We start from the raw sequence: 23,049 nt of genomic DNA, 5'->3' as shown, positions 1-23,049 counted from the left end.
ACTCGATAAGGTTTGTGAGGCATGACCTACCCTTCACAAAACCATGCTGACTGTCCCTAATCATATTATTCCTATCTAGATGATTATAAATTGTATCTTTTATAATCCTCTCCAAGACTTTACCCACCACAGACGTTAGGCTCACCGGCCTATAGTTACCGGGGTTATCTCTACTCCCCTTCTTGAACAAAGGGACCACATTTGCTATCCTCCAGTCCTCTGGCACTATTCCTGTAGCCAATGATGACCTAAAAATCAAAGCCAAAGGCTCAGCAATCTCTTCCCTGGCTTCCCAGAGAATCCTAGGATAAATCCCATCCGGCCCCGGGGACTTATCTATTTTCACCTTGTCCAGAATTGCCAACACTTCTTCCCAAAGCACCTCAATGCCATCTATTCTAATAGCCTGGGTCTCAGCATTCTCCTCCACAATATTATCTTTTTCTTGAGTGAATACTGACGAAAAGTATTCATTTAGTATCTCGCTTATCTCCTCAGCCTCCACACACAACTTCCCACCACTGTCCTTGACTGGCCCTACTCTTACCCTAGTCATTCTTTTATTCCTGACATACCTATAGAAAGCTTTTGGGTTTTCCTTGATCCTACCTGCCAAAGACTTCTCATGTCCCCTCCTTGCTCATCTCAGCTCTCTCTTTAGATCCTTCCTCGCTTCCTTGTAACTATCAAGCGCCCCAACTGAAACTTCATGCCTCATCTTCACATAGGCCTCCTTCTTCCTCTTAACAAGAGATTCCACTTCTTTGGTAAACCACGGTTCCCTCGCTCGACCCCTTCCTCCCTGCCTGACTGGTACGTACTTATCAAGAACATGCAATAGCTGTTCCTTGAACAAGCTCCACATATCCAGTGTGCCCAACCCTTGCAGCCTACTTCTCCAACCAACACATCCTAAGTCATGTCTAATGGCATCATAATTGCCCTTCCCCCAGCTATAACTCTTGCCCTGCGGGGTATACTTATCCCTTTCCATCACTAACGTAAAGGTCACCGAATTGTGGTCACTCTTTCCAAAGTGCTCACCTACCTCCAGATCTAACACCTGGCCTGGTTCATTACCCAAAACCAAATCCAATGTGGCCTCGCCTCTTGTTGGCCTGTCAACATATTGTGTCAGGAAACCCTCCTGCACACATTGTACAAAGAATGACCCATCTAATGTACTCGAACTATATCTTTTCCAGTCAATATTTGGAAAGTTAAAGTCTCCCATAACAACTACCCTGTTACTTTCGCTCTTTTCCAGAATCATCTTCGCCATCCTTTCCTCTACATCCCTAGAACTATTAGGTGGCCTATAGAAAACTCCCAACAGGGTGACCTCTCCTTTCCTGTTTCTAACCTCAGCCCATACTACCTCGGAAGAAGAGTCCCCATCTAGCATCCTTTCCGCCACCGTAATACTGTCCTTGACTAGCAGCGCCACACCTCCCCCTCTTTTGCCCCCTTCTCTGAGCTTACTAAAACACCTAAACCCCGGAACCTGCAACAACCATTCCTGTCCCTGCTCTATCCATGTCTCTGAAATGGCCACAACATCGAAGTCCCAGGTACCAACCCATGCTGCCAGTTCCCCAACCTTATTTTGTATATTCCTGGCATTGAAGTAGACACACTTCAAACCACCTACCTGAACACTGGCACCCTCCTGCGAAGTCAAATCTGTGCTCCTGACCTCTATACTCTCAATCTCCCGTACCCCAAAACTACAATCCAGGTTCCCATGCCCCTGCTGAATTAGTTTAAACCCCCCCCAAAGAGCACTAACAAATCTCCCCCCCCAGGATATTGATGCCCCTCTGGTTCAGATGTAGACCATCCTGTCTATAGAGGTCCCACCTTCCCCAGAAAGAGCCCCAGTTATCCAGAAATCTGAATCCCTCCCGCCTGCACCATCCCTGTAGCCACGTGTTTAATTGCTCTCTCTCCCTATTCCTCATCTCACTATCACGTGGCACGGGCAACAACCCAGAGATAACAACTCTGTTTGTTCTCGCTCTGAGCTTCCATCCTAGCTCCCTAAAGGCCTGCCTGACATCCTTGTCCCCTTTCCTACCTATGTCGTTAGTGCCAATGTGGACTACGACTTGGGGCTGCTCCCCCTCCCCCTTAAGGACCCGGAAAACACGATCCGAGACATCACGTACCCTTGCACCTGGGAGGCAACATACCAAACGTGAGTCTCTCTCGCTCCCACAAAATCTCCTATCTGTGCCCCTGACTATTGAGTCCCCAATTACTAATGTTCTACTCCTTTCCCCCCTTCCCTTCTGAGCAACAGGGACAGACTCCGTGCCAGAGGCCCGTACCCCATGGCTTATCCCTGGTAAGTCGCCCCCCCACAAGTATCCCAAACGGTATACTTGTTACTCAGGGGAACGACCGCAGGGGGTCCCTGCACTGACTGCTTCTTCCCAGTCCCTCTTACAGTTACCCACCTATCTCCAGTCTTTGGTGTAACTACTTCCCTGAAGCTCCTATCTATGACCCCCCTCTGCCTCCCGAATGATCCGAAGTTCATCCAGCTCAAGCTCCAGGTCCCTAACACGGTTTTTGAGGAGCTGGAGTTGGGTGCACTTCCCACAGATGAAATCAGCAGGGACACTGACGGCGTCCCTCACCTCAAACATTCTGCAGGAGGAGCATTGTTCTGCCTTCCCTGACATCACCTCTAGATTTAAAAAAAAAACAAGAAAAAGAAAAAGAAAGAAGAGCTTACCTGATATTACCTCAAACCCTGCTCCCGCTGAAAGGTAAGCAAATTTAAAGGCACTCACTCACCTTCACGACAGGCCCCTGCTCCCGCTTCCCAACCACCGTGGGGTGGGGGGGTTGGTTAGAGGAGGAGGTAGGCTGGGGAACACTCACAAAGTGTTTCAGGTTCAACTGTCACTTGCCAACAGCCTCTCCACAAACCACCTTCAACTTAGGCTGACCGCACTGCACGTATGCAAATTCCCCCAGAACAGCTGATCAGTAGCTCTGCTCTGCTGCCCTCTACTGTCTCCAATAAACGTTAGGGAAATGAGTGGAACACTACCTTGAGTTGTACTCTCAGGGAAAGTCTGTTATCGAGGATGCTCTAGATACCATGGAGAGCCTGCCTGCCATGGAAGAGCTGGATATCAAACCCAGAATGGAGAAGCTTAGCAAAGTTACTGACTCGCTAGCCATGGACAAAGCTGATGCTACACTGCCTGAACTCATAGAGCAAGGGACATCGGCATACCCGCAGTATCTACACAAACCTCTCTATCTCTGCTGATGGTAGGGGCACAGGTTATGCTTGATACAAAAATAATGAGCGTGTACAGGCATGTCCCTGAAGAGCACCATTGATAAAATATTTGCCTGTGTTACCACTTTCAGACTGCAGATCCTGGCTGAACACATCTACCCTAAATCCCAGTGTGGTTTCAGAATTGGAAGATCTGAAACTGACATCATCTTCACAGTCCGGTGGCTGTGCGAGAAATGATGTAAAGAGAGGAGACCATTATACATTGCCTTCAACAATCTCACAAAGGAATTTGACCATTTGAGCAGAGGCAGCCTAATGAAGCTTGTGTAATGATTCCTGATTGATTGGTTGTCTGATTCCTGGGGTGGTGGGACTGTCATATGAGGAGAGACTAAGTCAGTTCGAATTATATTCATTGGAGTTTAGAAGAGTGAGAGGGGATCTCACAGAAACTTACAAAATTCTAACAGGATTAGACAGGGTAGATTCAGAAAGAATGTTCCCGATGGTGGGGGAGTCCAGAACTAGGGGTCATAGTTTGAGGATAAGGGGTAAACCTTTTAGGACTGAGGTGAGGAGAAATGCCTTCACCCAGAGAGCGGGGAATCTGTGGAATTCACTCCCACAGAAAGTATTGAGGCCAAAACATTGTGTAATTTCAAGAAGGAATTAGATTTCGCTCTTGGGGCTAAAGGGATCAAGGTATATGGGGGGAAGGCGGGATCAGGGTATTGAACTTGATGATCAGCCATGATCATAATGAATTGGGGAGCAGGCTCAAAGGGCCGAATGGCCTCCTCCTGCCTCTATTTTCTATGTTTCTATGTTAAGTTCAGCTCAGCTGGGGCAACATTGGAGCCCTTTGGGGTCAAACAGGGTTGGGTTCAGAGACCGACACTGTTGTGGGATCTTCTCTTTGCTGCTGTCATTTACCTTCAGGTCAGCTACAGAGGATGCTTACTGATATAGCAGAACTGACAGACAGCTGTTTGGTCTTGTTCTCCCGAGATCCAAGACAAAGGTGCACTAAGTATACCAAGCCTCAGGGGCTGCAGCGGTTCAAGAAGACATCTCACCATCACTTTCTCAATGACAACTAGGAATGGGCAACAAATGCTGGCCTAGCCAGCGAAGCCCACATCCTGTAAATCTTTTGAAAAGTCCTCATCAGAGATTTACTGTACACTGATAATATTCCACAATGAGGAACACCTTCAGTGACAAATGGAGAGACTCTCTCGTGCTGCAGAGAGTTGTGTTTGACCATCAGCATCAGGAAGACAAATGTAATTGGCAGGATTTTGCCATATCGCTATCTACCAGCACTGATAATGTGACACTGGAGGTTGTTGGTGGCTTCACATATCCAGGCTCCGCAGTCACCAACAATCTGTCATTTGATGCTGCAATCGACACACACACCTCACCAAAGCTGCAGCTGTTATGTCCAAATTGAGTAAGAGAGTTTGAAACAACAGTAACCTGACTGAGAACACCAAACTGTGAGTGTACCAAGCCAGTGTCCTCAGCGCACTGCTCTATAGTGTTTGGACAAGGAGAAACAAACTGCTCAATTGGTCAAGAAAAGGATCCAGAGAAATTACAGGCCAGAGAATCATGCACCTTCTCAGCACACTGTCTTCCTCTGCTGTTAATGCAGAGACTGTCCTGTCAGAGTGGGCTTCCTGGACCACTCCAGCCATTGCTTAAGACAGAGCTGCCCACCATGTTGCAGACCTTCATCTTATGAGCACAGTAAAGTCTTACACCAGGTTAAAGTCCAACATGTTTGTTTCAAATACTAGCTTTCGGAGCACTGCTCCTTCCTCAGGTGAATCAACCAATATTGAGGTTGCTACAGCATATTCTGTCACGGAACTAGAACATAGACATAGAACGATACAGCGCAGTACAGGCCCTTCGGCCCTCGATGTTGCACCGACATGGGAAGTCCAAAAACTAAAGGCCATCTAACCTACACTATCCCATTATCACCCATATGCTTATCCAATAAACTTTTAAATGCCCTCAATGTTGGCGAGTTCACTACTATAGAAAATATGCCCCTTTATTTTTGAAAATATGATTTTTCAACTTTCAGCTGACTGGAACTTTTGCAAATTGAATGGAAACAGGGCAGACTGCTTAAAATGCAAAGCCACATTCCAAGGTGAAGGTGAGAAATCAACAAATCACCCTCAGCAGAGTGTGAAGAGAAAAACATTTCTATACTCCAGACACTGATAGAACCTCAGAACTGTCTAAGGAGCAGATTAAAAATGCAAAGTACTGAATGTGAAACAATGGCTGCCACAGACAGACCCACCCAAAACCTCTGGGTAATACACAATGGGTGAAGTATTTCAAGACAAGGCTGCCCCACCACTTGGGAGAGATTGCAAATGATGCAGGCAGTGTTTCCAGAAAGTCTTCAGCAGAGGAAACAAGCTGAGGGGGCTCACTTTCTCTCCCTCTTTCTCTTTTGGAATAGTCAAGTCGCTGTTTTGACCTACCAGCGAAACAAGATCTTGTAATAATTGAAACATCTTCTTCAACTCGCCATGTCCAGAAACCAGCTAACATAAATTGGCCACATTTAAAATCAACACCTCAAGGACAATGAAAGGATATGTAACTGTAGATGTGTGTGTCTGTCTGTGTATATATATAATATATGTGTGTATGTGTCTGTACATGTGTGTCTGTATATGTGTGTGTGTGTCTATATATATATATGTGTGTGTCTGTATATGTATGTGTCTGGATATGTGTATGTCTGTGTATATATATATGTGTGTGTGTCTGTGTGTGTCTGTGTGTGTGTGTGTCCGTGTATCTGTGTGTCTGTATATGTGTGTGTATGTGTGTGTGCCTGTATATGTGTGTGCCTGTGTGGTGTGTGTCTGTATATGTGTGTGTATGTATATGTGTGTATGTGTCTGTATATGTGTGTGTGTCTGTATATGTGTGTGTCTTTATATGTGTGTGTCTGTATATGTGTGTGTGTCTGTATATGTGTGTGTCTGTATATGTGTGTGTGTCTGTATATGTGTGTCTGTATATGTGTGTGTCTGTATATGTGTGTGTGTCTGTGTGTGTGTGTATATGTGTGTGTGTGTCTGTATATGTGTGTGTGTCTGTATATGTGTGTGTCTGTATATGTGTGTGTCTGTATATGTGTGTGTGTCTGTGTGTGTGTGTGTATATGTGTGTGTGTGTCTGTATATGTGTGTGTATCTGTATATGTATATGTGTGTGTATGTGTGTGTGTGTGTGTATATGTGTGTCTGTATATGTGTGTGCCTGTACATGTGTGTATGTGTCTGTATATGTGTGTGTCTGTGTGTGTGTGTATATGTGTGTGTCTGTATATGTGTGTGTCTGTGTGTGTCTGTATATGTGTGTGTCTGTGTGTGTCTGTATATGTGTGTGTCTATATGTATATGTGTGTGTGTGTATATGTGTGTGTCTGTGTAGTGTGTGTCTGTGTAGTGTGTGTCTGTGTGGTGTGTGTCTATATGTGTGTGTGTCTGTATATGTATATCTGTGTGTGTCTGTATATGTGTGTGTCTGTATATGTGTGTGTCTGTGTGTGTGTATATGTGTGTCTGTGTGAGTATGTATGTGTGTGTGTGTGTGTATATGTGTGTGTCGGTGTGTGTCTGTATATGTGTGTGTCTGTGTATATGTGTGTCTGTGTATATGTATATGTGTGTGTGTATATATGTGTGTGTCTGTGTAGTGTGTGTCTGTGTAGTGTGTGTCTGTGTGGTGTGTGTCTATATGTGTGTGTGTCTGTATATGTGTGTGTGTCTGTATATGTATATCTGTGTGTGTCTGTATATGTGTGTGTCTGTGTGTGTCTGTATATGTGTGTGTCTGTGTGAGTATGTATATGTGTGTGTGTGTATATGTATATGTGTGTGTCTGTGTGTGTGTGTGTATATGTGTGTGTCTGTGTGAGTATGTATATGTGTGTGTGTGTATATGTATATGTGTGTGTGTGTATATGTGTGTGTCTGTGTGGTGTGTGTATCAAGGTGACTTCATGAGGGCGAAATGCTTGACACTGGGGCCGATTTTCCGGTAGCGTTGTGCCCGGCGCAGTCTGTGTCAGGAGAATTCCGGGAGAAGCCTGAGATGGGATTTGTACTGGGCAGCAATCAGTTATGATGTTTCTGGGCCCTCCCAGCAGGGCAGATTCAGCTTCTCGCCCAGCGAGATGGATTTTAATATTCAAAATTGGCTTAATGTCGAATCAGGTACCCACCCACTGAAGTGACATGGCGCCAATGGGAATCATTACTGGTCTCCACGAACGGAGACCAGACGCGATGACACACCGGGAGTCTCGGAGACCATTTGCAGCCCCTGGAGGATCTCGTTGGGAAAGCTGCCTGTTTCTCTGGGGGGAAACACGCCGGGTTTCTGACTGAACCTGACACTTTGCCATTTTGTTTGGTGATTTCTGCCCTGTATTTCTATTATTTTTCTCTGGTTTAATGGTTAAAAAATCTGATCTTTCTTTGACTTGCGAAAACCTGGTTTGATTGTCTCCTCGTTGCTCACAGCTTAAATAGTTAAATACAGCCTGATTCGGAAGAGGCATATCCTCGTCAAAAAGAAACTGAAACTTTGTTGTGATGAACCGTGGACATTGAAGAGAGGGGGAGCCAGTTCTCTCCTGGTCAGAACCATTCTACGTGTATTGTTACGTGCTGAGTGGTTATTTAAATCAGACAACTGCTGGTCCTTTCTAACCATACCACTTTCTACTGTTATATATATATCCACAAACAGCGTGAAGCACATTGTCCCTCTGCCAGCTCCTCATCTATAGCCAATATCTGATCAATAAGGATCTGTATCTCACACTGTTCCTTTCCTCAACCTTGTGAGGATATTCTTCACGGCGAGTTCATCTGATTGTATCTGATTGAAATGCTGATTATGTTTGTGCTGTGGTAAGTACTGTTCTTTAGGTGTACCTGCTAGAGCACTGGGTTCCCTTTGCGCTGTGAAAGACAGATGGAGCATTTTGATTGCATAAGCACTCTTGACCATCTGTCCCACAGTCAGATCCCAACTTGAGATCCCAAGACAGGAAAAGAGAAAGAAAATAATTTTTTTGCAAAGGGGCCTTCTGTAAAACAGCACACAAAACCTTTTTACTTGTGAAATAACTGCTGTAATGCGCTCAGCAATAATCAGTCGGCTTAATGTGAGCGTATTTTCATTTCCTGTTGTGACTTTTTTATCGTAATATAATTTCAGGTTTTCAAGTCAGTAATTATTCTTTCATTATTTTCCACATAAAATCATTGACAAGGCGATATCAGAATTGAGATATTACAGCTACAGTATGAGGAAAGGTTGAAAACGTTGCAGCATTCTCCTCTCAGAAAGGGAAGTGACCTGACAGAGGTTTTGAAAATTAGGAATGGGTGGGTAGGGTGGGTATGGAGAGGAGGGGCTGAACCTTAACTTCCCAAAGCAGGAATGTTGGCATTGTGTATGACATTAAAATACAAACAATCTGAAACAACGTTGGTTGCCAGTATGAATGGGTGCAAGACAAGGGGCAGACACTAATCTGCTCAGGCTTGGTCATTTCAAGATTAGAATGAAGATTCCTGCCTTCATTTTTAAAGATGCCAAATTTTTATCGCCCGTCAGCCAGGTTTCCCAGGCCACAGAAGGAATCCTGCAAGTGAGATAGCACTAGACCTGCACTGCAGCAACATTCAAGTTACTAATAAACCCACAGAGTATCAAGGAGAAATATCTTTACCGAGAGTGGTTAGAATGTAGAACTTGCTCCCACAGGAAGTGGTTGAGGCAGATAGCTGAGATTCAAACGGAAGGTAGCCGGGTATGCCGAGGAAGGGCTGGAATGTGGGAGATGGAATGGGAGGAAATTCACGCAGTATAAACTCGCTGGGCTAAGTGACCTAATTATGTGATGTGGGTTATGTAATTCTATACAACTATGAATTAAATAAATAAGACTTATTTTAATAAAGCCGAAGGAGCTTCTTAACATCATGTCACCTTTTATTTACCTGTAGGAAGCAGAAAAAGGTAATAAAGCTTTAGAGCAAGATGAGAGCTGGCTGGCTGAAATACAGAGGATTCTGCAAGATCAGGTATTCAGCATCTTGTGTCTTCATATTTTGTAGCTTTGTATAGCCCAAATGTAGAAGAAAGCAAGTGCACCTAGGTTTATTATATGAAAAAATAAATACGTTAAAATAGTTGTAGAAATTCAAATGGTAATTACTTAAACATAAAAGTATTTATAAATCACTCTTATACTTTTACTTTACTCAGTAAATTACTTCAGTGCCATTTCTCAGTTCAGTTTTTGAATGACCAGCCTGCAGTGTTTCTTATTGTTTTGATGTGAAATGGCTTCCATGCTGCATTTAGTTAAACTAATACTTCAACGTACCGATATTTCACTGATGTAACCAATTTGGAGCTGAGAAAGATCTGAATTATTTATCGAAATTAAAACCACACTTTATGAAGTTAAAACATAGATTTCATCATTGCTATTTGCTGTTAGAATGCCAAGTCTGCTTGGGAATAAGAACAGAATAGTACAGCGGTGTGATGGCAAGGTAAATCAAACGAGGCAAGGCTGTTACTTCCAAAAGGTCTATTGCATCAAAAAAACTGGTCCACACAGAAAGCTGTAGAAACAGGTCTATCCCCAATGGCAACAGAAAGAGAACTGAATGCAGAGGCAAAGGTAGTGATGTGTTTCAGAGCAGCAAAGCTCACCACAGGCAAGCCAAGCAATTTTACATTCATTGATCTGTACAGATCTTTCCCTGCCATTGGGGATAGGAAGGCAACCAGAAACGCAAGTTGTGAATGAATTATGTGATTGTGAAACCTTGTCTTTGTACTGTTGTTTTTGTTCCGTTCCACAGCACATGAGATCCTAATGCACAAATGCACAATTGTTTCAGAAGTCATCCAGCAATATCAGTACAACACTGCAGATCATTTAATGTACTTTCTTAGGGCAGTGTTTTCTGTAATTCATGTTGCTATGGAGATGGGCTTTGAGAGATGTCTCTGAGATATTGCTGACACTGGCAGATACACTCTGCCAGGATCTGTAAGTGAGGGAGTGTCGAGAGGCCAAAAGTCTGTATGGTTCACTGTGCAGGAATGTGGGTGGGAACATGCACCCCGATTGAAAAGACCAGATTCCTGAGGATTTGAAAAGAGGCCGGAAGAGTTGCCAAGCTTGCACTGGAGGGGGAACCACCAGGAAAAACCCTCGCCATGAAGGACAGTTCTGGGTTAAATGCTGCCAGGTTGCGAAAGGGAAAGAACAGGGGAAACACATGGAAGCCAAGAATGACTTTGGACTGAGTCTGGGAAATTGAATGGCACTGTTATTTGTTTCATATATATATATGTATATAAATGATTTGAGAATCATGGGGCGCGATTCTCCGCTCTTATGCCGGTTCGGAGAATAGCGGGCCGTGCAATATTTTCACGGCAACGCCGGTCCGACGCCCTCCCGCTATTCTCCGAACCCCGCACAAACTACACGTCGGCATTCCCGGCAAAGGCCTCGAAAGACCCCTCGACACGACCAGAAGCCCGACTTATTGGCCCCCCGCTATTCTCCGGCCCGGATGGGCCGAAGTCCCGACGTCCTCACGCCATGTTTTCACGCCGGCCAACACACCTGCTTTTGAAGTTCGTCAACCAGTCGTGCTGGCTGACGAGAGCTTCGAGGAGGTGAGCGCACCGCTCAGCGCACTGCTGGAGTCTGGCCACAACGGGGAAGGCATCCCCGAGAACGGGAGGGGGGTCCAGAGCGGGAGGGGGAGGGGAGTGGGGGAGACGTAGGGGGGAGTGGGGGAGACGGAGGGGGGAGTGGGGGAGATGGAGGGGGGAGTGGGGGAGACTGAGGGGGGAGTGGGGGAGACGGAGGGGGGAGTGGGGGAGATGGAGGGGGGAGTGGGGGAGACAGGGGGGGAGTGGGGGAGACTGAGGGGGGAGTGGCGGAGACTGAGGGGGGAGTGGGGGAGACGGAGGAGGGAGTGGGGGAGACTGAAGGGGGAGTAGGGGGAGTGGGGGAGACGGAGGGGGGAGTGGGGGAGACTGAGGGGGGAGTGGGGGAGACTGAGGGGGTAGTGGGGGAGACTGAGGGGGAGTGGGGGAGACGGAGGGGGGAGTGGGGGATACGGAGGGGGGAGACGGAGGGGGGAGTTGGGGAGACGGAGGGGGAGTGGGGGAGACGGAGGGGGGAGTGGGGGATACGGAGGGGGGAGACGGAGGGGGGAGTTGGGGAGACGGAGGGGGAGTGGGGGAGACGGAGGGGGAGGAGTGGGGGAGACGGAGGGGGGGAGTGGGGGAGTCCGAGGGGGAGGGGAGTGGGAGTGGGGGGGGTAGGGAGAGAGTGAGCGAGTGACCCGTCCAACCCCGGTTACAAAATGTCTGCCACCATGCCATGGCGTGCCGCCGGTCACGAGTACACGGCCGCTGGTTCCCCTGTGGCTTACGGACACAGGCCACTGACGCACCGGTGAAGAGGACGTAGTTAACTGCCCGTTGGATGCAGAAAGTGACCAGGGGTTAGGCTGCCCGCGTGTCAGCAGCGCGACCAGGCCACCGGGACACACAGGTATCCCGTGGCAGGCGGCTGCTGAGGTGTCGACTAACCTCCGTCTAACATGTCCCGTTTCTCTGCCCCCACCACCCTTCTGTAGGTTAGCACAATGTCTGCGACAGAACGGCTATGTTCTGCGCAGTGGTTGGGGCTGCTGCACTGCATTTGGAGATGCAGCAGCATCCACAGCCACAACCCGCAGTGGCTGCAGGGCCAGCTGCAGCAGCAGAGGGAAGGGCCGAGGAGTTGCCAGTCGTCGAGCAGCATGGGGGGGGGGGGGAGGAGGAGGAGGGGGAGGAGGAGAGAGTGAGGGTGCAGCCACGGCACCAGAGGCGACGACCAAGGCCGAGGGTGTACCATGCCCGGATCTCTTTCCTAACAATGATGGACATCACCTGCAGGAGGAGACTCCAGCTGAGTAGGCGGACGGTGATACATATCTGTCACCTCGTGGCGCACCTCGCCCCACGTGGAACGGGGGGAGGACACGCGATCCCGGTAGCCATCAAGGTGACGGTCGCTCTTAACTTCTATGCGACCGGCTCCTTCCAGTCTCCGAGCGGGGACATCTCCGGGATCTCCCAGTCATCGGTCCACAGGTGTATCCGGGATGTGACCGACGCCCTCTATGCCATCGCCAATCGCTACATCACCTTTCCCGAGGACCGAGCAACTCAAGACTCACGAGCTCGTGGATTTGCCAGCGTGGCCGGGATACCGATGGTGCAGGGGGCAATCGATTGTGTTCACGTCTCCATGCGCCCGCCTGCAGGGGACAGGGAGGTGTTCACAAACAGGAGGGAGACATACTCCATGAATATCCAGGTGGTATGCGACCCCCACATGAGGATCATGAACGTCTGTGCAAGGTTCCCAGGGAGTGTGCATGACTCCTACATACTGGCGCAGTCGTTCATCCCTGCGATGTTTGAGGGACGTCCCCCCCGGCTGAGGGGCTGGTTGCTAGGCGACAGGGGTTATCCGCTGAGGTCTTGGCTGATGACGCCTATACGGAGGCCTCAGACCAATGCGGAAACACGATACAACGAGGCCCATGCAGCAACCAGGGGTGTGGCGGAGCGCTGCCTTGGCCTCCTGAAGATGAGATTCAGGTGCCTGGACCGCTCCGGAGGGGCCCTGCAGTACCAGCCCGACAGGGTCGCTCGCATTGTAGTGGTCTGCTGTGCGCTGCACAACATCGCGATGCAGAGGGGAGATGCCCTGCTGCAGGAGGCGGAGGGAGAAGCCAGTGGCAGTGGTGCCAGCACAGAGGAGGAGGAGGAGGAGGCTGGCGGAGTGGCGGGCGCAGCACGCAGACACGACCCAGGTGCTGGTGATGTCCAGGAGGCGGCACGACAGACCCGGCGAGGACGGCGGGCACGCGACGCCTTGGTGGCAGCACGGTTCACACGTCGTATGGGACGTCCCCGCTGAACACCAAACCACCACCTGCATCGCTAGTCGTGCAGAGGGTCAACACACAACTGCCACCACCACAACCCCGCCCCCCCCACACCCTCTCAGTGTACACTGCTCCACTTAGACATCACCCTTACCACTGGGTCCAGACGGTATGGTACAACATTGATGGCTGTGTCAGCGGGTGTGATCAGTGCCATGTGGAATGATGACAGCCCGCTCTGCGATGAGCTGTGAGCTCAGAATCGTTAGAGAGAGTCTGACCCATGGCAATAGCTGAACCATCCACCTTGGTGACCGCTGAGTTCGTCACTGACACTCCATCACGTGCCCGCGTGGGCTAGCTGTGGGAGGGGGGTAGGGGGAAGGGCAGGGACTGCACACCCGGCACCGAAGTTTCACCGCTCGTCAGCCCCAGCGACACTCGGTCACCATCACGATTCCTGTGGCTGTGGAATAATCACACGGTATTACAAGTAAGGTGGAACAGTGCGTTTAATGTTAACAATTTACAGGTGCCCTAGCCCCTACAACTAAACTGTGCCCTTCACCCGTGCCAACTTACCCAGTGTCTCTCTTTGTTGCCTTACGGGCCCTACCACTACGTCTAAGTGATTCCCCAGATGATACAGCAGGAGTGGAGGAGGACTGCTGTGAATCGCCCCCTTCGACTAGTTTCTCCTTCGGCAAGCATTTCCTGGGGCGGCCCGGCTGCTCTGCGGGCGTCTCGGGTGACGTTGTGCCACCCTGCTCTGCCTGCTGCCCACCCGATGCACCAGGGATGGGACGGGGGAGGCCGAGAAATCCGGGACGTCCCGTGATGGAGTTAATGGGACGGGCCCCAAAACCTCCTCCGCCCTCGGGGAGCCCGGTGGCCCCCAGGCCTCACTTTGGGACAGAGGTGCGAGCGGGGAGGTGCCCCGTCGCGCCACCGACACCTGGCGCTGCCAGTCCTGGAGGCCTGCAACGGTATCCACCAGGATCCGAAGGTTTGCAGAGATGGAGTCCAGGGAGTTAGACATTCCCGCCAGGGACTGTGCGATCTCAACCTGTGAGTGCACGACGCCATCCAGCACATGTGTCAGGCGGTTGATGCTCTCCGCGACTGACTGCTGGGACTGTGCCATGGCGTGCTGCGACTGGGCCATGACCTGTTGAGACTCGGCCAAGGCCCGCAGCGCGCTGGCAATGTCGTGTTGGCTCTGGCGCATTGCTGCCTGTGAGAGGGCAACCCTGTCCAGGGCCGAGGATGACGCCTGCACGTGAAGCCCAACGTCTTGCATAACCTGACCCATTGCCTCCACCACTGATGCCATCCGTGCGGTGTCGGCCTGGGTTGCTGCCATGTGCGGCACCACTCCCTGCTCGTGGACGCGGATCGACTCCTCTAACAGCGTCTGCAGAGTCTGGAAGACAGCCCTCAACCCGTCATTGTGTCCCTGGGTTTCTTGATACATCGGCTGTGCGGATGGGTTGAGAAAGTCCAGGAACTCGGAAAACGTCTGGGAGCCAGCTGCATGCTCGGCCTGGCCTCCGCCAGTCCGGGCCCTCGGCTGCTCCGACCTCCACCTGCTGTACCTGCTCAACTGTGATGTGCGACCCAGACTGTGACCCAGGAGCCTCATCACTAAATAGGCCAGCCGGGGTGAGTGGCTCTGGGATGGTGGATGGTGTGGGAGATAGCTGTGCCGCAAGCTCGAAGTCGTCTTGGGTGGACGCCTCCTCTATGCCATCGGCCCGCTGAGAGGCCGCAGGGCGTTCGCGGGCCATTTCTCTCTCTTCCTCTCTCGCCGCCCTCTGGGCGTCCTGCTCCACAGATTCGGTGGGGGAGGATGGGACTCCCCGCTGATCGGGCACCCTCTGTCGTGCGGCCCCGGGTGCGGTGGGGGCAGATGCCTGTGTCCGCCTGGAGGCAGACGGCCCTGGTCGTTCGGCATCACTTCCTAGGGACGAGAATGAACGGGTTATTTAGATTCACTCGGCTGGGCGCTGGACGGTCCCAGTGGGCAGGGTGTGAAGGGACAGAGGATGGGGGAGGTGTCCCAGTGGGCAGGGTTTGTGAAGGGACAGAGGATGGGGGAGGTATCCCAGTGGGCAGGGTGTGTGAAGGGACAGAGGATGGGGGAGGTATCCCAGTGGGCAGGGTGTGTGAAGGGACAGAGGATGGGGGAGGTATCCCAGTGGGCAGGGTGTGAAGGGACAGAGGATGGGGGAGGGGGGGTGTTTGTCATGCAGGGTTGTCTCACTTGTTACAGCTCCGTCAGCCTCGCATTGCACGATCTCCCGGGTGGCAGATCCCCCAACAAGGTCCAGGGCCCTCTGCTCAAACGTGGTGAGGGGATGCAGGATGGGCGAACCCCCTCCAGTCTTGTTCCGCTCACGGGTGTTGTGAGCGGTCTTGGCCTGTTGGGGGAGGGGGGCATAGGTAGATCATTACAATATGGCAGGTATCAGCAGTCCGTTCAGATACTGGCACAGTTTGGGGGTCAAGTTGTTATTAGACGATTGCATCTCTCCACGGGGCCAGAGCGCTGGGTCTGTGACAACTTTGTGAACCACCCTCAACTCACTCTGCCCCAATCCCCCTCCACCCCCCCGTGCCTGGGGGGTTGGGGGGGGGGGGGGGGTGATTAAGTAAAGGGGGGAGAGATGGTTGTGACCCGGGGGCACCCTCTTGGCACTTACCCTGGCAGCCCTGGTGAAGTCGTGCATCTTCTTCCGACATTGCTCTGCAGAGCGAGGGGTCTGCCCCACAGCACTGACGGCAGCAGCCACCTCACGCCAGGCCTGGCGCACCGCGCTGGCAGGGTGGCGATGCCCTCTACGCGGGCAGATGATGCCCCTCCTCTGCTCGATTGATTCGAGCAGCGTCTCCACGTCAGCCTCCAAGAATCGCGGGGCCTCCACGTCGGGCAGCCTCACGTGGGCATGTTCGTGTCGTCGCCGCATTCCGGCGTCATCGCGCACGTGATTGACGCGGCCCCGTTCCTAGCCCATTTCCCGGACGTGAATACGTCGGGAACGGGGCCGTGTCGGGCCGTCGCAAAACACGCCCGTTTTCACGGCCGACTTCCCGATTTTCCGCGGGTGCGGAGAATCGCGCCTATAGAATTTACAATGCAGAAGGAGGCCATTCGGCCCATCAAGCCTGCACCGGCTCTTGGAAAGAGCACCCCGCTTAAGCCCACGCCTCCACCCTATCCCCATAACCCAGTAACCTGACCCAACCTGTTTTAGACACTAGGGGCAATTTATCATGGCCAAACCACCTAACCGGTACATCTTTAGACTGTGGGAGGAAACCGGAACACCCGGAGAAAACCCACGCAGACACGGGGAGAACGTGCAGAACTCCGCACAGACAGTGACCCAAGCTGGGAATCGAACCTGGGACTCTGGAACTGTGAAGCAACTGTGCTACCGTGCTGCATTTGGATGAAAATGTAGGTGGCATGGTTAGCAAGTTTGCAGATGACACCAAGATTGGTGGCATAGTCGATAGTGAAGAAGGTTATATAAGATTGCAACAGTATCTTGACCAATTGGGCCAGTGGGCCGATGAATGGCAGATGGAGTTTAATTTGGATAAATGTGAGGTGATGCATTTTGGTAGATCAAATCAGGGCAGGACCTAGTCAGTTAATGATAGGGAGTTGGGGGAGTTACAGAACAAAGAGATCTAGGGGTACAGGTTCATAGCTCCTTGAAGGTGGAGTGGCAGGTGGACAGGGTGGTGAAGAAGGCATTCAGCAGGCTAGGTTTCATTGGTCAGAATATTGAATACAGGAGTTGGGACGTCTTGTTAAAGTTGTACAGGACATTGGTAAGGCCACACATGGAATACTGTGTTCAGTTCTGGTCACCCTATTATAGGAAGGATATTGTTAAACTAGAAAGAGTGCAGAAGAGATTTACGAGGATGCGACAGGATTTAATAGTCTGAATTATAAGGAGAAGCTGGATAGGCTGGGACTTTTTTCCTTGGAGCGTAGGAGGCTTAGGGGTGATCTTATAGAGGTCTATAAAATAATGAGGAGCATAGATAAGGTAGATAGTCAACATCTTTTCCCGAAGGTAGAGGAGTCTAGAACTAAAGGGCACAGGTTTAAGGTGCGCTGTTGAAAACTCACCACTATTCTTAGAATTCCCCCTATACCAAAAAGGGCCGACATTCTAAATATCATTTAGAATTCTCACTCCCTGACTCCGATGCAGGCTTCGGTGGGTGCTATTCAGGTCAAACTATATTTTCAAGTTATCCCCCCGGTATAACCCATACCTTCACCGAAGATTTCATCTACTTACCGCTTAATAGCATCGATCCTGGGTCCCGCATTGCTCAATAAGTAAAGTAGACTTAGGAATAAACCACTGTTTCAGGTTAAATTAAGTTATTTTATTATTATATTTTTTTCTTTTAAAGGCTGCAATCACTTTCTTTACAGAAAGGTAAAAAGATCTTGCTTCTGGATCCTGCTGGTTGGTTGAAGGGACCTTCAGGCCCACCTTGACAATCAATCTTCTTTAAAGTCTAGTCTTCTTTAGATGTATTCTCTCGTTAGCTCGGTTGCTATATCTTATCTTTCCCATGTACTGAGCTATGAGAGCTGGCTCTGCTGGCTATCTCTGGGCTGACTTTGCCTCCTCTTTAAATTCTAGTCTTCCTTAGATGTATTAGCTGTTTTAGCTCGGCTACTATGTCTTATCTTTCCCATGACCGAGCTGGCTGTAAGCTGACTCTGCTTGCTTCTCTTGTTCCTTCTCTCTGGGTTCTGTTTCTGGTTCTGGTCTCTGGGTTTATATTCACTTTCTAACAGTTATTACGTTTTCATGACCTTATTGTAAAGTAACTATTATTCCACTTTGATTTTAAAAAGTATCTTTGATCTAAACATTCTAATACAACTAAGTATTCATTTTGACATGACGTCACTTCTCTGGTCTCTGATTGTTTCTTTGTGATGTTCAAAGTTCCTTTGTGATATTCAAAAATGCTTTGGTTTCAAGAGGTGTTACTTTTAATTCCTGTCATTTCTATAGTTTTATTTTCCAATTGTGTCCCCAGCTCATAACTTTGACTTTGATTTTGGCTCCAAATTATGTTTCTCGTAGACTGATAGTCTCCAATTTTCTTTTACTTTACTTGATATCGGCAGAATTTCACTCTTAGAATTGTTACCAAATTCAACTGAACCTCATCCTTTCCTTTCCAGCTGCTTACTAAGATAGTTACTTTCAATGAAGGTGTGAACCATTGTTTTTAGCTTCATACAAAAATCCTGTTTTGTTAAGCCTGTTTAGCTAAGGCTATCGGCATTTTATAATCCTGCTCTTTGTAGCTGCTATTAACCCTTCATGGGATCTTTCCCTGTATTCTCTCATGTTTCTCTCCGACCAGATATTGCCAGACTTCCATGTTTCAAATGACACATGTTTCCATATTTTCAATAACAGGTGAGAAGGGAGAGATACAAAAGAGACCAGAGGGGAAATGTTTTCACACAGAGAGTGGGGCACTGGTAGAGGCAGGCACAATGTTTTCCTTTAAAAAGGAGTTAGACAGTTACAGGGGCAGGGTGGGTATAGAGGGATATGGGCCAAATGCGGGCAAGTGGGATTAGCTTAGTGATAGAAACTGGGCAGCATGGACAAGCTGGGCCGAAGGGCCTGTTTCCATGCTGTAAATATCTCTGACTATGACTCTATGACTTAAGGGAAAGCATGAAGTATAACCAAGAAATGGGGTTTATAGTTGTGTTAAAAGTGAACGAAGGGAGTTCTGTTCTGTATTTTAAAGTATAATTTGCCTAAGAAGTACTGTTTATTTAACAGTGCTTTTAGTCTGTTATGGTAAGACTCATAAAACCTGAAATTGTGTCATGTCGTCCTTTCCACCATTAACTGGAAACCCCATTGACCCTCACCCTATCGACCCACACCCCATTGACCCTCACCCCATCGACCCCCACCCCATCGACCCTCACCCCATCGATCCTCACCCCATCGATCCTCATGTATGGATGGCCTCACGCCGCACGCCGTATGGACGGCCTCACGCTGTATGGATGGCCGCACGCTGTATGGATGGCCGCACGCTGTATGGACGGCCTCACGCTGTATGGATGGCCGCACGCTGTATGGATGGCCGCACGCTGTATGGATGGCCGCACGCTGTATGGACGGCCGCACGCTGTATGGATGGCCTCACGCCGCACGCTGTATGGATGGCCGCACGCTGTATGGACGGCCGCACGCTGTATGGATGGCCGCACGCTGTATGGATGGCCGCACGCTGTATGGACGGCCTCACGCTGTATGGATGGCCGCACGCTGTATGGACGGCCGCACGCTGTATGGATGGCCTCACGCCGCACGCTGTATGGATGGCCTCACGCCGCACGCTGTATGGATGGCCGCACGCTGTATGGACGGCCGCACGCTGTATGGATGGCCGCACGCTGTATGGATGGCCTCACGCCGCACGCTGTATGGATGGCCTCACGCCGCACGCTGTATGGATGGCCTCACGCTGTATGGACAGCCGCACGCTGTATGGACGGCCGCACGCTGTATGGATGGCCTCACGCTGCACGCCGTATGGATGGCCGCACGCTGTATGGACAGCCGCACGCTGTATGGACAGCCGCACGCTGTATGGACAGCCGCACGCTGTATGGATGGCCTCACGCTGTATGGACGGCCTCACGCTGTATGGACGGCCTCACGCCGCACGCTGTATGGACGGCCGCACGCTGTATGGATGGCCGCACGCTGTATGGACGGCCTCACGCTGTATGGATGGCCTCACGCTGTATGGATGGCCTCACGCCGCACGCTGTATGGACGGCCTCACGCCGCACGCTGTATGGATGGCCTCACGCTGTATGGATGGCCTCACGCTGTATGGATGGCCTCACGCTGTATGGACGGCCGCACGCTGTATGGATGGCCGCACGCTGTATGGACGGCCGCACGCTGTATGGACAGCCGCACGCTGTATGGATGGCCTCACGCTGTATGGACAGCCGCACGCTGTATGGACGGCCGCACGCTGTATGGATGGCCTCACGCTGCACGCCGTATGGATGGCCGCACGCTGTATGGACAGCCGCACGCTGTATGGACGGCCGCACGCCGCACGCTGTATGGACGGCCGCACGCCGCACGCTGTATGGATGGCCTCACGCTGTATGGACGGCCTCACGCTGTATGGATGGCCGCACGCTGTATGGATGGCCTCACGCCGCACGCTGTATGGATGGCCTCACGCCGCACGCTGTATGGATGGCCGCACGCTGTATGGACGGCCGCACGCTGTATGGACGGCCGCACGCTGTATGGATGGCCTCACGCCGCACGCTGTATGGATGGCCGCACGCTGTATGGACGGCCGCACGCTGTATGGATGGCCGCACGCTGTATGGATGGCCGCACGCTGTATGGATGGCCGCACGCTGTATGGACGGCCTCACGCCGCACGCTGTATGGACGGCCTCACGCTGTATGGACGGCCTCACGCTGTATGGACGGCCGCACGCTGTATGGATGGCCGCACGCTGTATGGACGGCCTCACGCTGTATGGACGGCCGCACGCTGTATGGATGGCCGCACGCTGTATGGATGGCCTCACGCCGCACGCTGTATGGATGGCCGCACGCTGTATGGATGGCCGCACGCTGTATGGACGGCCGCACGCTGTATGGATGGCCGCACGCTGTATGGATGGCCGCACGCTGTATGGATGGCCGCACGCTGTATGGATGGCCGCACGCTGTATGGACGGCCGAACGCTGTATGGACGGCCTCACGCTGTATGGACGGCCTCACGCTGTATGGACGGCCGCACGCTGTATGGATGGCCTCACGCTGTATGGACGGCCTCACGCTGTATGGACAGCCGCACGCTGTATGGATGGCCGCACGCTGTATGGATGGCCGCACGCTGTATGGACGGCCGCACGCTGTATGGATGGCCGCACGCTGTATGGATGGCCGCACGCTGTATGGACGGCCGCACGATGTATGGACGGCCGCACGCTGTATGGATGGCCTCACGATGTATGGACGGCCGCACGCTGTATGGATGGCCGCACGCTGTATGGATGGCCGCACGCTGTATGGACGGCCTCACGCTGTATGGATGGCCGCACGCTGTATGGACGGCCTCACGCTGTATGGATGGCCTCACGCCGCACGCTGTATGGATGGCCTCACGCCGCACGCTGTATGGACGGCCGCACGCTGTATGGATGGCCGCACGCTGTATGGACGGCCTCACGCTGTATGGATGGCCTCACGCTGTATGGACGGCCTCACGCTGTATGGATGGCCTCACGCCGCACGCTGTATGGACGGCCGCACGCTGTATGGATGGCCGCACGCTGTATGGATGGCCGCACGCTGTATGGACGGCCTCACGCTGTATGGATGGCCTCACGCCGCACGCTGTATGGATGGCCTCACGCCGCACGCTGTATGGATGGCCTCACGCCGCACGCTGTATGGATGGCCGCACGCTGTATGGACGGCCTCACGCTGTATGGATGGCCGCACGCTGTATGGACGGCCTCACGCTGTATGGATGGCCTCACGCCGCACGCTGTATGGATGGCCTCACGCCGCACGCTGTATGGACGGCCGCACGCTGTATGGATGGCCGCACGCTGTATGGACGGCCTCACGCTGTATGGATGGCCTCACGCTGTATGGACGGCCTCACGCTGTATGGATGGCCTCACGCCGCACGCTGTATGGACGGCCGCACGCTGTATGGATGGCCGCACGCTGTATGGATGGCCGCACGCTGTATGGACGGCCTCACGCTGTATGGATGGCCTCACGCCGCACGCTGTATGGATGGCCTCACGCCGCACGCTGTATGGATGGCCTCACGCCGCACGCTGTATGGATGGCCTCACGCCGCACGCTGTATGGATGGCCTCACGCTGTATGGACGGCCGCACGCTGTATGGACGGCCGCACGCTGTATGGACGGCCGCACGCCGCACGCTGTATGGACGGCCGCACGCCGCACGCTGTATGGATGGCCTCACGCTGTATGGACGGCCTCACGCTGTATGGATGGCCGCACGCTGTATGGACGGCCGCACGCTGTATGGACGGCCTCACGCCGCACGCTGTATGGACGGCCTCACGCTGTATGGACAGCCGCACGCTGTATGGATGGCCGCACGCTGTATGGATGGCCTCACGCTGTATGGATGGCCGCACGCTGTATGGATGGCCTCACGCTGTATGGATGGCCGCACGCTGTATGGACGGCCTCACGCTGTATGGACAGCCGCACGCTGTATGGATGGCCGCACGCTGTATGGATGGCCTCACGCTGTATGGATGGCCGCACGCTGTATGGACGGCCGCACGCTGTATGGATGGCCTCACGCCGCACGCTGTATGGATGGCCTCACGCTGTATGGATGGCCTCACGCTGTATGGATGGCCTCACGCTGTATGGATGGCCTCACGCCGCACGCTGTATGGATGGCCTCACGCTGTATGGATGGCCTCACGCCGCACGCTGTATGGACAGCCGCACGCTGTATGGATGGCCGCACGCTGTATGGACAGCCGCACGCTGTATGGATGGCCTCACGCTGTATGGATGGCCTCACGCTGTATGGATGGCCTCACGCCGCACGCTGTATGGATGGCCTCACGCTGTATGGACGGCCGCACGCTGTATGGATGGCCTCACGCTGTATGGAC

General features: G+C 51.8%; 1 protein-coding gene across 1 annotated transcript in view; it reads left to right on the top strand.

The window, feature by feature from the left end:
- cntln (centlein, centrosomal protein) overlaps window positions 1-23,049 on the top strand; it is a 578,849-nt gene that overhangs the window by 503,870 nt on the left and 51,930 nt on the right. The window contains 1 exon segment of the mRNA XM_038803995.1: window positions 9,331-9,408. Within this exon segment, the coding sequence (XP_038659923.1) occupies window positions 9,331-9,408 (78 nt within the window).

This window comes from Scyliorhinus canicula, chromosome 8 (assembly GCF_902713615.1).
Source record: "Scyliorhinus canicula chromosome 8, sScyCan1.1, whole genome shotgun sequence".
Lineage (NCBI taxonomy): Eukaryota > Metazoa > Chordata > Chondrichthyes > Carcharhiniformes > Scyliorhinidae > Scyliorhinus > Scyliorhinus canicula.
Note: the sequence above shows the minus strand (reverse complement) of the source record. Positions and strands in the feature narration are given on the sequence as shown.